This window comes from Phyllostomus hastatus, unplaced genomic scaffold, assembly GCF_019186645.2.
Source record: "Phyllostomus hastatus isolate PE091 unplaced genomic scaffold, TTU_PhHast_1.1 phas_contig_58, whole genome shotgun sequence".
Taxonomy (NCBI): domain Eukaryota; kingdom Metazoa; phylum Chordata; class Mammalia; order Chiroptera; family Phyllostomidae; genus Phyllostomus; species Phyllostomus hastatus.
Window position 1 is genome coordinate 17,815,876 of NW_025333916.1, and position 18,028 is coordinate 17,833,903.

The following is an 18,028-nucleotide window of genomic DNA, read 5'->3' on the forward strand; positions in this document are numbered from 1 at the left end:
CTATAGATTATTACCAGAGGTCGATGCTTGAAATGGAGTTGGTTATAAACTAATTAATTTTATAAAACTCAAGAGGAATCCAGGCTTCCCAGAGGCCTTGACCATTCATTAACTACTACACTGAAGTGGTAGGCCAAGGGTCACAAGAATATTAATTCTGGGAACAAACAGAGGAAAGGTAGCTATGTAATCAAACAACTAATTTAAAAATATAAAAGGATTGATATAATTATTTTCTAAATAACAAAGGGAAAAACTAAGTTTTCCTCATACAAATAAATTTATAATAGGAGTGTGTATGTAGCAATGAAAAACAATACAATGATCATTCTTATATTACCTGTTTAAAAGTTCGAAGTCTATCCAGAGTTCTCTGTCTTTCTTGGCTAACCCAGGCACTTTTTCTTTCTTCTTCATCATGTAATTTTTCTCTCTTCTGGTAAGAAAATTAACAGTAGTTTCATTATGATGTTTCCCATTTCTTTTTATTGCTAACAGGAAAAAAGAAGAGAGTTCTCCCAGTACATTAGTAATCTGGGTCATTCCAAAGAATGATATATTAAACAAATTTAAAAAAAAATTTATTTGTTTTTAGAGAGAGGGGAAGGGAAGGACAAAGAGAGGGTGAGAAACATAAATGTATGGTTGCCTCTCATGTGCCCCCTCTACTGGGGACCTGGCCCGAATCCCAGACATGTGCCCTGACTAGGGATTGAACTGGCGACCCTTTGGTTTGCAGGCCACCACTCAAATCTACTGAGCCACATCAGACAGGGCTAAACAAAATATTTTATTTTTTTGCATTTACTCCCAATTAAAGATGTTTATTCTGTAAAATAGAATAAAATACTTAAACTAAAAAATGTTTCATCTTTGGGGTTCTGGCTTAACCAATTTTAGTATGAAATACTTGTAGCTACTATATTCTGTTAACTCAAATAATGGATCTTAAAAATAAAATCAGCAACCACTTGGTCAGTAATTTACATATTACACATTAGTTCAATCAATATAGCCAGCAGTTAGGGGGGGAAAAAAGTACTTCCAGCACTATACATGAATCATTTGAATCAACTAGCTCAACTTATAGTTGACATTTATCTGCACAAAATGAAAAATTTTTCCTTTGTCCCTGAATCACCTGTAAGTTGTCTAACCTTTCTTCCATTTGTCTGCTGTCTTTTTCAAATTCAATTCTCCATTACTCTCTTTTCTGGTACCTCTTTCTTTTTTTCCATCAACCTGTCCTGGACAATATAAATTCTAATGGCAGTTTACTGCTATGTTTGCCTTGGATGATTATATCATAATCTAAAGGATGACTTGAATGTTCAGACTAAAGTGTTCATGAATTTTCAGGAAACTCTCATACACAGAGATCAACTGGTAAAGTTACTAGATTTCTACAGTAAAGAAAGATTTTTAATGGATATCCAGGCAGAAAAATCAAGTCTCATAAGTGGGTGTGGATTGGGAGGTTACTTTAGGCCTCTGTATTGCAACATTCAATACTATAAGACAGTGTGGTAATGTCTCCAAAATTCAGATGAAGAGGAAATATGACAGCATCATCCAGCCAAATTGTCCTTTATGTATAAAGGAAACAGACAACCATTCCCAAAACATACCAGACTCAAAAAATACAGCAACCACAAAACTTTCCTGAAATAGTATCTTAATGAAATCTAATCATCTCCAAGATGAATCAAACCGAACTCACAAAAGTTGTGGCAGGGATTATGTACTGGATGGTGACAGAAGGCAACCCAAAGTGGGTGCCTGGTAACATTCTGTTTCTCAGTCTAGATGCTGGTTATATAGGTATGTTCATCTCATGAAAATTCTTCACGTTATATAATTATGAGCAATATACTTTTCTGTAGGTATATTATGTATATATTATGCTTCAAAAAAGCAATGAAAGGTTTTCATAACAGTATTTTTTTAAGAAGGTAAGAACAGACAATGATTAGTCAGGGCACATATCAGAACATGAAGGAAGCAGGTAGTATTAAAAGAAGCCATCATGAGCAAAATAACTGAAAAAGTTCTGATCAATTTCCATAAACTACAGCTTAAAAGCATGTATTCCAGGAGTACTTCCTTTATTATTTCTCTCCCCTTTTAAAAATATCCTCAACCGAGAATATAAACATTTATTGACTTTAGAGAGAGAGAAGGGGAGAGAGGTGGAGAGAGAGAAAGAAAGAGAGAAAAGAGAGAAAAACACAGATGTGAGAGAGAAGTATCAGTCAGTTGCCTCTCATATGTGCTCTGACCTGGGATTGAACCTGGACCCTTATGGGTTGTACAGGATGATGCTACAACCAACCGACCCATCCAGCCAGGGCCCATGTGTACTTTCTTGAAGTGAAACTCATGAATTATGAATGAGTGTGGTTACATAAAACAAGGATGAATTTTTTAATGGGAAGATCTGATTTGTTTCCTGACCACCATTTCCCTTCTTTACCCAAAATGTTTGAGCTTAAAACAAAGTAATAAGCAAGTAATTTTACATTTATAACTATTTTTTAGAGCTTATGATTAAATATTAAACCTCTATAAATCTTACATATTTAATTTGCAAAGATTTCTAGAAGAAATTTTTGAAACAATAAGTAGATCTAGGGATCTACATTTTAAATAATCTACCACCCAACTGTTGAAAAGGTGGTATAATGCTAGCTTGGAAAAACAATGATTTATCCTGATCTAAGTCAAGTTTCATTTTCCACTATTTATACATATTAAAGATAACTAGATAATTAAAAATCCATTCTCCCAGACAATGAGGAATTCCACCCAAAGCTGGCTTTAGGCAAATGACATTACATATATATGACATTTATCTTTGAGATTCCCCCAAGTATCCATTTCCTCATTTTTACTCCTCTTTGTCCCATAAAACTCTTTGAAAAAGGATTTAATATTCATTCTAAAAGTAATTAGTTATGCTATCCACCAAAGTATTAGCCTTTTATCAGAAGCCAAAGTCTTCATGTAATAAGGAACAAATTCTAAGGGATCAATAGCAAGCTGATAGTGTCGGTGCTGATGGTGACAGTAGAGGGCATTCTGACACATGTGTTCTGCTAAGTCTACCTTCCTTATAAACCAGTTTCTGACCCATGAAAGTATAAAAAACGGAATTGAAATAATTACCTATTTCTAGCTGCTAAGAAAAAGAAGAATCATACAGTTAATGGGTAGTTTGGCTACTTTCATGTGCTTAAAATCAAAAGTAAGGGGCTTCAGCTAACATGTGCCAAAATAAGCTTAAGTGATAATATAGACAAATTTGGCCTTGTGTGTTACACTGAAGAAAACTTGTAAGTAAGCATATACAGTGATGTGGTCATGTCATCACTACTACTGTTTAATGAAATATAAATCAATCGTGTTGACTAACCTAAGATGGGTCTGAAAAGAGTACTATAAGAATAATATACTGCAGGCATGACGAAGTACAAAAAATACCAGGAGTGGAAGGTTTTGAAAAAACTAATAATCCCAAAGCAGGGCCACACTGCCAATAGAGGGGAACTTCTTCAACCTGACAAACAACGTTAACAAAAACCCTACAGCTAATACCATACTTAATAGTTAGAAACTGGAAGCTTTCTTGTTGAGAACATGGAAAGACAAAGATGTCCCCTCTGACCACTCCTTTTCAGCACTGTATTAGAAATCCTAGCTAATGCACAGAAAAACAAAAACAGGTATATAGACTCGGAAAGAAGATATAAAACTCTTATTTGCAGGAGACATCACTGTTTACACAGAAAATTTGAAAGAATTGACACAGGAAAAACTGACACAGGACACAGGACAAATTGACACAGGACAAAAGGAAGAAAAGAAAAAGAAAACTCCTGGAAATAATAAGTGATTATAGCAAAGTTGCAGGATACAAGGTTGACATATAAAAGTCAACTGCTTTCCAATGTACCAGTGAAGAACAACTGGAATTTGAAATTAAAAACTACTTACATGATATACCAACAAAAAAAAAAAAAAAGAAAAGAAGAGAAGGGGAACTATATAAATGGAGATATATTCCTTGTTCATGGGTAGATAAGACTCAATGCTGTTACAGTGTCTGTTATTCCCAATTTGATCTACAGATTCAATGCAATCTTAATCAAAACCCCAGCTGCTTATTTTATGGTTACTGACAAGCTGATTCTAAAGTTTCTTTACAGAGGACTTTCAGTCAAGATGGTGCTGTAGATAGATTATGTCTTACCTCTTCACACAACCACATCAATATTACAACTAAAATACAGAACCATCACTCAGAACCATCAGAAACTGAGTTGAATGGCAATCTGACAACTACGGAATTAAAGAAACTACATCCACCCAGACTGGTAGGAGGGGCACAGATGCAGAACAGGCTGGTCCCACAACCATGTGTGGTGGATAAAAATTCAGGAGTAATATCTCAAGAGAAAGAAGTCTCAAACCCAAACAAGGTCCCCAGCCCAGGAAAGTAAGTTCCCACAACTTCCGGCTGCAAAAACCAATGGGGATTGAGTTGGTGGAAGAAACTTCTGGAGTCCCAAGCAGTTGCTCTTAAAGAGCCCACATGTGGACTTACTAAGACTCACTCCTTCTGAACTTCAGCAATGGGGTAGTAGCTTGTAAGGCACCAGTAGCATATTGGGAGAAACTGAACTACCTGTGATCAAGGCAAGCAGAGGCCATTGTCCCTTTTCTAAACACTCCCCACACACAGCCACAGAGATGGCAAGCTGGTGCCATGTCTGAGACTCCATCAATGTAACACTGTTTGACCCACCTGGGAGATTCAGAGAGACTCTACCCCACCCAATTTATGGGCCCACCCAAGCATCTTTTCCATATGAATGGCTGATTTTGGCTCCTGCTTCACAACTTCCTAAACCTTCTCAAATGAGGAAGGGCTGGCCTCAGTGAGCCCCAGGCCCAGCACCAGCAGCAGTCAGCCTAGATTTCACAGCTTGGCTATGCTTGGGTATCTCCAACACTAGCACAAGTAACAGTCACCTCAGACTGTTTTATGGCTCAGGCAGGGTAGCCCTGGGTAAAGCACAGGTGGAAGATGACCTTGGCCTACTCTACCTGGAAAACCCCAGGGCCAGTGCACCCAGTGGACAGCTACAGACCAGACCATGTCAGAGCACTACGACCCTGCCTTTGCACAGCTTATCCTCCATGGAGGATGGAGGCTGGTGGTCGGTGGTCACAGCCAGTCCTTGCATCTGACTGACCTGGGTAAATCCCTCCTGTTGATCTCATATAGCAACTGAGGCTAAACTACAAGAGGAGGGTGTAATCAGCCCACACAAAGGGCACAGCTTAGTACTCAGCTTGATGATAGGGGAGGCCATGCAACTGGACCTTACAGGGTACCTACTACCTTAGGCTACACTACCAAGTCACAGAGTCAAAGCAGCTCTACTGGATACACAGAAACACAGGGAGGCTACCATAACTAGGAGACAAAGAAACATGGCCCAAATGAAAGAACAGATCAAAACTCCAGAAAAAGAGCTAAACAAAATGGAGATAAACAATCTATCAGATGCCAAGTTCAAAACATTATTTTTAAGGATGCTCAAGGAACTTAGTGAGGACCTCAACAGTATAAAAAAAGATCCAGTCAGAAAAAAAGGATACATTAACTGAAATAAAAAAACAATTTACAGGGAAACAACAGTAGAGTGGATGAAGCTGAGAATCAAATCAATGATTTGGAACATAAGGGAACAAAAAACAACCAATCAGAACAAGAAGGAAAAAAGAATCCAAAAAAAATGAAGACAGTGTAAGCAGCTTCTGGGACAACTTCAAGAATATCAACATTTGCATCATGGAGTACCAGAAGGAGGAAAGAAAGAGCAAAAAAGATAGACCGGAAATCTATCTGGAAAAATAATTAAAGAAAACTTCCCTAAAAATAATGAAAGAAATAGACATGTAAGTCAAGGAATCACAGAGAGTCCCAAGCAAGATGGATGCAAGGAGGCCCACTTGAAGACACATCATTATTAAAATGCCAAAAGTTAAAGCTAAAGAGAGAATCTTAAAAGCAGCAAGGGAATAGCAGTTAGTTACCTACTGGGGAGTTCCTAATAAGACTGTCAGCTGATTTCTCTAAAGAAACTGTAGGCTAGAAGGGATTGCCAAGAAATATTCAAAATCATGAAAAGCAGAGACCTATAGCTAAGATTGCTCTATCTAGCAAAGCTATCACTTAGAATTGAAGTGCAGATAAAGAGCTTCTGAGGCAAGAAACAACTAAAGGAGTTCACCATCATCAAATCCTGATTATATGAAATGTTAAGGGAGTTACTTAAGAAAAAGAAAGTCAAATCCATAAACAATAAAATGGTAATAGTACGTATTTATCAACAAATGAATCTAAAAACTAAACTAAGCAAAGACGAACAGAGACAGATTCATTGATGCAGAGAAAATTTTTATGGTTGCCAAATGGGAAGAGGGCATGGAGAATGGTTGAAGAGGTGAGGATTAAGAAGTACAAATAGATAGTTACAGAATAGCCACGGGGGTGTAGTGTACAGTATAGGGAATGGAGAAGCCAAAGAACTTACACACAAGACCCATGGACATGAACAATGGTGGGGGGAATTGCCTGAGGGAGTTAAGGTTGCTGGGAGGAGTGAGGCAAAGGGGAAAAATTGTGATAACTGTAATAGCATAATCAATAAAATATAAGTTAAAAATGCTTCTTTATAGAGGCAAAGACTTACATCTATGGAATAGAATACAGTGCTCAAAAAAAGACCCACACAAATATCATTAACTGATCTTTAACAAGGAGCAAAGACCATTCAATGGAGAGTGGACAGGTTTTTCAACAAATGGTACTAGAACTACTAGAAATCCAAATGCAAACAAATAAAAAAAAAGTTTACCCACAGACCTTACGCCCTCCAAACTCACTCAAATATTAACTCAAATGGATCACACACCTAAATGCAAAACTATAAAGCTCCTCAAATATAATTAGGAAAGAAATACGATGACTTTTTAGATAGAACATCAAAGGTACAACCCGCAAAAGAAAATGTGGTTAAATTGGACTTTATAAAAATTAAGAAGTTTTGCCCTGTGAGAGATACTCAAGCGAATGAAAGGGCAGGACATAGATTTGGAGAAGATATTTGCAAAAGACATATCTGATAAAGGACTATTATAGAGCATAAAAAATTATTTCTTGTAAAGATTTTATTTATTTACTTTTAGACAGAGGGGAAGAGAGAGAGAAAGACAAGGAGAGAAGCATCAATGTGTGGTTGCCTCTCATGAGCCTCCTACTGGATACCTAACCTGCAACCCAGGCATGTGCCCTGATTGGGAATTTAACTGGAGACCCTTTGGTTTCCAGGCTGGCGCTCAATCCACTAAGCCACACCAGCCAGGGCAAAAAAATTCTTTAAATAATTTCTTTAACGTCTCAGTTAAAAAATGAACAAAGGATCTGAACAGATACTTCACCAAAGAATATACACAGATAACAAATAAGTATCATGAAAAAATGTTCAGCGTCATACGCCGTTAGGAAATTGCAAACTGAAATAACCATGAGATACCATTACACATCTATCGTAATGGCTAAAATCCAAAACACTGACAACACCAAATGCTGGTGAGGATGTAGAGCAACAGGAACTCTTATTCATTGCTGTGAGAATGCAAAATGGTACAGATGCTTTGGAAAACAATTTGGCAATTTCTTACCAAATTAAATATTCTTGCCATATGATCCAGTAATCATGCCCCTTGGTAATTTACCCAAGAGTTTAAAACTTATGTACATATAAGTATCTGTATGGTATTGACAAGAGCTTTACTCATAATTACCAAACCTTGGAAGCAACCAACAGTAGATGAATGCATAAAGTGTGGTATATCCAGGGAACAGAATATTACTAAGTGCCAAAAACAAATGAGTTATCAAGTCATGAACACATGAAAGAACCTTCAAATGTATATTACTAACCTAATAAGCCAATATGAAAAGCTACCTACTGTATGTATCCAATTAAACATTTTGGAATAAAAAACTATGGAGAGAGTAAAAATTACCAGTGGTTTGGGGACAGAAAGAGGCATGCACAGAAGATTTTTAAGGCAATGAAAATATTCCATATGATACTACTAATGGTGAATTTGTGCCATTATACATTTGTCAAAACCAACAGAATGTGTACACCAGGAATGAATTCTAATGTAAACTGTGGACTTTGGGTGATAATTATGTGTTAATGTTGGTTCACTGATTGTAACAGACGTACCATGCTTGTATGGGTTTTGACTAATAGAAAAGCTGTACGTGTCTGCTTTATGCCAAAAGTGCTCTAAATTATACAATATGTGCATATATATATAGTGAACTAATGCTCATGTCTATAGTTAAAACATTTTAAAGTTCTCTATTTTATTCACTTTGATACATGTAAAAATTGAAGTTTTACTCTAAGTCTCCAAGAATCCAAACTTACTAGTTGTACTGTGTGATGGGTTCTATATTCCTCTTCACTCCGAAGGCGCTGCTGGAATTTTTCATTGTGTTTTGCAATACAAATTTCCTATAAATACATAAAATGTGTTTTAATATAAGTGAAACATATTAAATACAATCCAGTGATTATATAATGTATTTTTCAGACCATAAGATGCACCTAAGCTTTAGAAGAGGAAAATAGGAAAAAAAAATTTTGAAGCAAAAAATGCGGTAAAATATTCAATAACATAAATAACATAATATTTCACCAATGTAATGTAAACAGAACTCAACAGCAGCATTAACCATTATTCCTCCCAAATTTGGGAGGGGAAAGTACTTCTTATAGTCTGAAAAATACAGTATATATACTTATATTTAATATTAAATATAATCCAGTGATTACTTGATTAAGTTAAATTTTAATCTTAACATATACCTACACAGCAAAATACCAAGTAAACCACCTCTGGTTTCTCATTAGGAATTCTGAAGCTGCATAAGCCAAATCATGAAGATCTTAAAAAGAACTCTTCTATCAAACTATTAAACTTCTCTGACCCTCCTCATTTCTATTCTTTTTTTGGAGGGAGAGGAATGGGGCAAGGTAGAGTGGAAGGGAGTATCCTTACATAATGTCAAAGGTCTCTTTCAGCTCTCAAGTCTGTGCTCTGTGGCCAGAGGATTCTAAGTCTTATTGTACTCTTTAAACTGTCTGGGCAAAAAGGATATACAACTCTTGGTTTAAAGCTTGTATTGTTAAGCTCTCTTTGATGACTTAAAGAACATGATTTTGCCCAGAATGGTTTAATCCATTATTATGAAATCTCAAAACTTCTGGGCACAGACTTGAGAACTAAAAGAGACCTTAAAGACTAGAATGTCAGAAGTATAAAGAAAATATAAGTATGCTGTTTCTAATCACATGAAAATAAAAACATAATAATAAAATGGGATATATGTGCTTCTTTAAAAAATAATGCACTATTATCTGGCAACTTTTTGGTGGCACTCTGACAAGTCTTCATTTTCTCTGCGTCCTTTTGGAAAAGTCCTCCACATGAAAGGGTTTATATTGGTTTCCAACACTATCAGAACTATACTAAAAGATTATTCTTCTAACCAGAGAAAGGCATTTAAGGAATAACGTTTGAAGCCAGTAAATTATTTTTTAAAGCAACTGTTTATATTATATTCTTCACCCACACTAGGTTAAATTTATTGATCATGAAATGAACCTGTCCAAGGTAGTCTCCAGGGGAAACAAAGGTGGTATTACATAGTGACATGATATGGTGATATAAGGACTCAGACTTCTAAGCCATACAGACTTAAGATAGAATCTTACCTTGCCCCATACTAACCACTTTTGGTTGGGTCATTTATTTAACTGCTATGTCTTGGTTTCCTTGGTTATGAGAATACAAGTCCATAATCCCTCATACAGAACAGAGGTCAGATGAGTTTTGAAATTAAATTTTTTTCCAGATTTTGAAAAGGTAATAGGTTACATATATCATATATTACCAAATAACTCCAGCAAGATCTGAAACAGCACCCCATAATAATTTGCTTCATTTAAAAAGATATGCAAGTATCAGTGACAAAGTAGGTTAGGATTATTAGCTATGGATCAAGGATTAGGTAACAAACACAAGACTTAAAATTAAGATTATATATTCAATAAATACATAACCTATTATACCTTTTTATTTCTGAGGTAGGCTTTCTTGGCTGAAACCCGTCCACGTCTCGCTTCCAGCTGGCGTGCTTTCTGCTGAAGTTTCTGCAGCTCTTCTCTCTGTAAGTGCACTGACGCTGCCATCTCTTCCTTCTCCAGCATGGCCTCCATGCTTTCGTAAGTGTCATAGTACACCACTTCATCTCTCTTTTCTGTTACAGAACAGCAACAAAGGGTAATGGTTAAGTGCAGGGACTACAGAAGACAGAACAGGGTTTTAATCCATGTAACAGCTGTCACCTCGGGAAAAGCCATGATCTCTTATAAAGTCTTCTTTTCAATCTTTTCAATCTTTTATTCAGTCTTTTCAAATCTCTCATTCAATCTTTTGTGGACTTATGTGGTTAAATGTACACAATACCTGATATAAGTCTTTTAATGCTTTCCAGTTGTGCTGTCAATAGTAACTCTTCACACTTCAAGATTTCAAACTGTACTTCGTACAATTGAAGTTGCAGGTCATAATAATCAGCTTCTAACTGATCCAATCGGGCTATGGCTTCTGTACCACCCTGCAAACTCTGCATCTGCATTAAAAATAATGTAACATTTCTTGTTGGTGGGGAGAAGAAAAAAAATCACATTTTAAGTTATAATTAGAAATGAAAACTAATTGGACAGGATATATCCATAAAGCAACTATTCTAAGAAAGAACCTTATACGCAAGAATAAAGTTTTAAAAATGATGTAAAACAGTAATAATTAAAACGTATGGTTTTAAAAATAATTAGGCAAACAGCAAAAATAAGATCTTAAAATCTTGTTTATACTTCAGCTCATCCATATTTAGGATAATAATAATTGAATTATCCTGACATAAATATTAATGGTGTCCCTTTCACTCTCAAAAGTGGTTGCTAGTTATGCACTTATCCTTTTCATGTAAGGTACATGAGTAAGATTAGGCCATACTCGGTTAGTTATAACAGGGGTACAAGTTTGGTCAACCTCACACATCCAGGGCTTTGTTTTTTCTTCAAGGTCACAGCCTGGCTAGCTGCTGGGATCTGTTGACTGGAGAACAAGGTGAGTAGATGGGAGTTGGAGCAGCATGACAAATGCCTTCTGTGGAAATCCTTACAAGCTACATAATGATCATTTTTAGTATCAAGTAGATGAGCTCAGGGTCCTACAAAGAACCTAAGGTGGGATTCAGAAATTTCTGTGCATGTCTCATGAAGTGGTGGGTGGACTTGCATGAGACTTGTTTGGTTGGATGACTGGCTTTTTGTCTTGAAGTGAGAAGGAAAACATTTTGCCAGACATCAGAAGAAAACCACTGTAGGGTAAAGTATAAATCAGATAATTATTCCTAATACCACTATTTCCATATATTTCTATTTGGGTCTTTGGAGAAAGATGGGTACAAGCAGCAGCTTTCCATGCATCTGTAAGATGGGAAGTATAGGCACAGTTTTCTGGTATGAGAGATTAAGTATTCTTCCAAGAACAGTTCTTGTAAGAACATGGCACAACCACTTCCAGAATTTAAAGGTTCATGCTTAGAAGTCCAGGAGACTCATTGCACAGGCATCAGTTTGCTGCGAACTAGAAGCATTGGTGACAGGTGGCATGCCAGGGAGTGACTGCCAAAGGAAGCGAGGGAAGAACAGAGAGGAAAAAGAGAAATCTTTATGAGCTCAAGTGAGACATCACCTGAGGCTTCCAGAACAGCAGCAACATACTTGACTAGTAGTTCTGGGAGAGCCATGGCATCAAAGACAGTGAATCCTTATTGCTACAAAATAATCCCTTCAGGCTGGTGAGATTGGTGAAATATGTCAGCACATAAAAAGAGTATTTTTGAACAAGATTTCAACCTTCCTTTACATTCTAGATACCCATACAGTTCTATCCAATCATTTTGATGTTTTTGTCTTAGTATATAATTTCCAGTTCCTTTAATAAAAAGTTTGAACTGCAAAGCAACAGTTAGGCTGTTGTCTAAATGTGCAACACTATACATTTTAAAATAACCAGATGAATTAAATACAGTGCTATTTAATACAAGTTATAAAGATTTTATAAATAAATATTTAATAAGTTATATAAGTTGTTAAGTCAGTGATCCTGCAACATTAGGAAGTATGTTATGAGCAACAAACAATAAATATAGAACAAATCCCAAATGGGTTGAATTATAGTGGCTCATGGAAGAGAATTTTTACAAAATGAAATCCTGATGCTTTTGTCCTAAGTCATAAAAGGAATCTAGGAGTGATTTCTTTCCTCAGACTCCTAGTCTCACTTTATTTTTTTTTACCCTCACCCAAGGACACACTTACTGATTTGAGAGAGAGAGGAGAAGGGAGGGAGAAAGAGAGGGAGAGAAACAAATGATATGAAAAACACACATCAGTTGCCACTTGTATGTGCCCCAACCGACTGGAGACTGAACCCACAAACCTAGGCATGTGCTCTAGCTGAAAATCGAACCCATGCCCTTTTGGTTTGTGGGATGACACCCAACCAACTGAGCCATACCAGCCAGGGCTAATCTCACTTTTAATTACAAATGTATCTTTATATACTATCTTGGGGCTCTCGAACATGTTTGGAGACCAAAGCCCCAGGATGCATCTTCCTCTGTTATTTGTACCCATACCCTCTATGAGCACAGAATGCAAAGAGGTAAAATACATAATGTTAGAAGGCTTTATTCTCTAAGTGGGAATTATAGTCAGTAAAGCCTTGGTATGAATCAGTCTAAAAGCCTTCATCTATGATCAGTTCTCCAGTGATACTTACTCAGGTCCAGCCCAGGCTTGTTAGTTCCATCTTTACTACCTCCAGTTCTTGTCAGCTGGAAGTGACCATCATCTGCCATGTTCTGACACTACGCTATGGCTTCCCCTACCACTCTTCTACCCAATCTTTTGACTAGGGAGGGAAGTTCAAAGTCCCCTCCCTGTTGGCATACCTTTCCATTGTCAAATGCCTCAACTGCAAGAACGATACTTTGATTCCTGCACAGGGTCAACGTACCTTAAAAACACTGGAGATGCATAGTGATACCACAATACAGAGAATATCAAATAGCAAACTAAGAAAAGGAAGGGGATATTCTCTAACAAAAGTGACCTCACCCCCGATTTTCTGGTTGAGTGAGTTCCATTCAGAACAAGAGAGTTCAGAGGTGTATTTGCCATGTCAGGATTTAAAAGGAGACAAAACCTCATCAGAGACAGAAATGCAGACAAGGAATCTGTTAAATACCAACCTCTGAGAGAACAAACAATAGGGCAGTGGTGGGCCTCAGGAAAGGTTAAGGGGTTGTAGAAAGGACTTGCATGGGATAAGCTAAGGAGAACAGCATTAAAGACAAGTCAGGGAAATCTGGGAGGGCAAAACAGTGCTCTGAGGTTTATCTAAACTTCAGCACGGAGGTGGTATCTTCAGTAAAAGGCATAGAAGGTAGAAGAGGTAGGTAGCAATGGAGCAAAGGTTACATTGCTCCAAATCTCTTCCCTATAACATCTGAAATTTCCAGACTGCTTTTTCCCTGGTGCCTAACTCAGCTGACAGCCACAGAACTAAGGGAAAGGGAAGCCAGAGTAGAAGAAGCACCAATTCCGGACAATGGAGCTGGGCAGAGAGGGTAGGTGCCATAGTGAGATATCTTCGTTACACCTGGGGGCAGTGCTTCCCCAGACAAGAAGGAAGCCTAAGAAGTAGGCTAAGTGCGAAAAATTTTTTTAAATAAAAATAAAATAAAATAAAATAAAATAAAATCACTGCCAATGAAAACTGCTACCTTGAAATTTTACTCAGCTCAATTTTCACCCTCCTAATCTTTTGATACTAGGGTATCAAGACCCCAAAGCAAATTGTGACTTTCTAATGTAAGTAGTACCAGGTAGTACCACCAATGTTGAAACTAGTCCCATTCTCCCAATTCCTACAAGGGTGGTCTTTCCACTAGACAAAAGTGGGGAGCATCGTTCTAGTAAATATGAAAAAGGAAACAAAGAAAAATGTTTTTGGAGTAAATCTAGCAAGAAACTGAAGTACATAAAATACTAGTTGACATCTTAAATCCCCATAAGTGCATCATACACTACTGACCCCACAGATGACTGTTCATTCCGCCATGCACAATAAAGATAGTTTTCACATGTACTTATTTTACTGACTGTACTATACCATAAAAATAAACAGAAAGCAATTTTTATAAACTAAATTTTTATGCCCCCATCTTGTCTTTCACCCCACTGTGCTAGAAAACCCCTTGACATGCAAGGGTCTGTGAAAAAAAGGACTTTCAGAATATTGTGGGTTGAGCCAACACAGTAGCCAACAAATACTCACTGAATACCCACCACTGTGTGAGTTAGAGAACATGGCAGTAAACAAAAAACTATGCAAGGGTTCAGATTAGTTAATAAAACCATGCACAGCATAAGAGAAATAACATTAAAGGCAAGCTTGGCAAACACTCAATCAAGACTAGGTTTTTTACAGAAAGAAAGAAGGAACTCCTGCCCTTTGTGACAGCATGGGTGGAACTGGAAAGCATTATGCTAAGTGAAATAAGGCAGGTGGTGAGGGACAAATACCGCATGATCTCACCTGTAAGTGGAACCTAGCCAAAAAACCAAAAATGAGCAAACTAGAACCACAGACTTGGAAATAAAGAACAAACTAACTGTGACCAGAGAAGGGGGATAGGGATAATGGGGGAAAGAAAGGGAAGGGGCAAGCAAAGGAACACGAATAGAGGACCCATGGGCACAAGCAAGGGGAGGATTGAGTATGAGAGTGGGGAGGGGAGGGTGAGCAATGGGGAAAATGGTGGGACAACAGTAACTAAACAACAAATTTTAAAAAAAGGTCTTTATGCCTTTAAAATTATATACATATATAGAGAAAATTTGTAGATAATTTAGAAACTGAAGGGCAGTGTAAATAAAATAAAATAGCCTGTTATCCCCCCCCCACACACAAAAAGACTAGCCCTTTTATATGGAAAAGATGGGAAGAACATGAGACTTAGAACCAGAGAAACCTGGGGTTCCACCAATAATAGCTGCACAAATACTGACAATGCATACAAGCTGACAGAACTATCTAAAATTTGACATTTCAGAAATCTTTAAAAATGGAAAATATCCACAATTTCTTTGATGTCTAAACTGATCTCACAATCCATTTGAGAAGATGATTTGAACTGATATGAGTCTCTATTTATTCCATTTAATGTAAATATCTGTATGTTTCATCACTGGAATCCTAACACTTGTCTGGTAGTTATATGCACTAAATTGGCTTTTGAAAATATGGAAAACTGAGAATTCTGAAACATACGTGGCTTTAGGGGTTTCAGATAATAGCTTATGGGCTTACAGCACAAAGGGTTATGTCTGAAAATTAAATGAGATAATATATATAAAGCACTAAGGACAAGACCTGAAACATTTAAAACTTTTATGTTTATTTTATTTCTAACCACTATAAAAATGTGGCTTAGATAGCTAAAATAGAATTTTATACTTAAATAATATTATAGTTCTTAGAGTGGAACCTAGCTTTTTGTACTTAGAGGCTTTGAAATTTCTAATGTGCATATATGAAACACACTCACTCTGCTTACTGATAAATAAGTTAAAAACACAAAGTCAGCCTCTTTGCCTCAACAAGCACCCCAGTTTCACAACCTATGTTCTTTTCGGAAAGGCCAATATGAAATGCAAATAAACATTTTAAGCATGGGAATTACATTTTCCCCACCTTTTATTCCCTTCCATGATACTTGATACATACATCAGAATACTTGATACACAGTTCAGAATGATAATATCTAATATTTATTTTTGAGTTCTTACTTTATGTCAGGTACCTTGCTAAATGATTTATACACATTAACTCATAAGTCCCTAGAAAGCATATGTTATTTATATTTTACAGAGAGGTTAAGTAATTCACTTAAGGGAAAATCTATAACTCGGTCCAATATAGCAGCCACAAGCCACATATGCCTATTTAAATGAAATAAAATGAAAAACTCTGTTCCTATGACACATAAGTCACAATTCTGTTCCTCTGTCACATAAGTCTCAATACACATGTGGCTAGTAGCTAACCTTATTGAAAAGTGTAGATACAGAACATTTCATTTCCATCACTGAAGGAAGTCCTGCAGAATAGCTGTCTCTACATCATAAGTTCATGCCCACTACAGCATACTGTAAACGCTCAATAAATACTAGATGATTTAAATAAACTGATCCAGAAGGCTATAACCTTAATTAATAATAATTTAGCCACATGCCTTTAGGAGAAAAACAAAATAATGAAATAGAAGGAACTAGCCTCAGGATTGGTGTGTGCACGCGTGTGTCTGTGTGTGTGTGTGTGTATTCAGCTCAATATTCCAGACGTTTATGTATGTTCACAGAGATGACTTCAGAATCATAGTTTTAAAAAAATGAATGGGAATGGTTAAAATCCTCTGTCAAGACAAGTCAGCACACTGATACATTTTTAGAACTTTCAACCAGAAGCATTGGAATCCAGAGGGTTTTCTGGTTAATTCCCTATTAACCAGAGAAAATCATTAATAGAAGATAACAGTCCACAAGTTAATTGAGACATAACTATTTTCTATGATTTGTTTCATGATGGCACCTTAATTTTAGTCTCTCTTATTTCAATCAATAGCTATAAAGAGAATCCCTTATTTCAAAATCCTAACCCTGTGTGATTATATGTAATTTAGTCTTATCCAGTGGTTTAAAATATGTCTTTTATGATCTGTAAACAATAAAGATCTGAAAGTAAAGATGTATTTGGGATAGTTAGATTGTGCTATTGTTTTTAAATCTGGGTTAATGTGGAGTATACAACTAAATGAATGGAATAAGGTAATCACAACTAATTAAACTCACCCTTTCAAAAGTATCAGGCCAAAAAGACATTGGAATTTTCTAGAGTTTTTGATGGGAAAGTCTGAATACCAGCAGACAATCTGGTCAGAGGCTCAGGTACAGATAGATGATCTGGGAATCTACTAAATTTGTGCAAAGCTGTGCAAAGGCGCATTTCTCTGAGTACAGGGTTCCCAGCTTTAAAATTAGTAAAGGGGCAAGTAGTCTGTGACCTAAAAAAAGGTAAGAATGACTACAATAAAGACTCAGTAACAGTTAAAAAGAACACAGATTAAAAGGCATTGTACTTATTCTTAAGTACTAGTTCATCTAGTTAAAGAAAATTTTAAAAGTTAAACAGAATTTTACTTACCTAGGTGACATTTAATACTTCAGCATTAGTTTAGAAATTTTGTTTCAAATTTAGCGTTATACTCATGACAAATATTACTCAATATTTTCAATTTAATTTGTTTTTAATTTTTAAAGTGTTTTGTCACATCAGGAAGAAGTTTTTTGTTTTTAAAATAACCTAGGGAAACACAACATAATGACATTTTTAAACGAAAAGTCTCCCCATTAACTTAAATCATAGGGTAATAATGTATTATAAAGCCTTTGCTGGCAAATTTGTTTGGGATGGGCATAATAACTGACATTTGTTCTCTTTCTCATGAGTAATGTGGTCACCTTGTATTAATGCTAATAAAACTGGTAGAGTGCATCATCACAAATACATATAAAAGGCACAATGCATATATTATATACACACAACAAGCATAAACCTGGCAAGAATGACTGACAGTTTTACCAAAACCTTTGAAGAATTCAAACACAATACAGAACATCAAAAAAACAGACTATTAAGGTAACAGGATGGCCTCAGGGAAAATGAACCCACAGAT

The 18,028-nt window shown here is 36.3% G+C and overlaps 1 protein-coding gene across 1 annotated transcript in view; it reads right to left on the reverse strand.

Moving 5' to 3' along the window:
- The window catches only part of JMY (junction mediating and regulatory protein, p53 cofactor), a 102,127-nt gene that overhangs the window by 12,022 nt on the left and 72,077 nt on the right, over window positions 1–18,028 (reverse strand). Inside the window, exons 5-8 of the mRNA XM_045847807.1 lie at window positions 10,621–10,786; window positions 10,224–10,411; window positions 8,517–8,603; window positions 341–436 (exon numbers count right to left, since the gene is read on the reverse strand). Coding sequence (XP_045703763.1) covers window positions 341–436; window positions 8,517–8,603; window positions 10,224–10,411; window positions 10,621–10,786 — 537 coding nt within the window. The remainder of the gene's footprint in view (window positions 1–340; window positions 437–8,516; window positions 8,604–10,223; window positions 10,412–10,620; window positions 10,787–18,028) is intronic.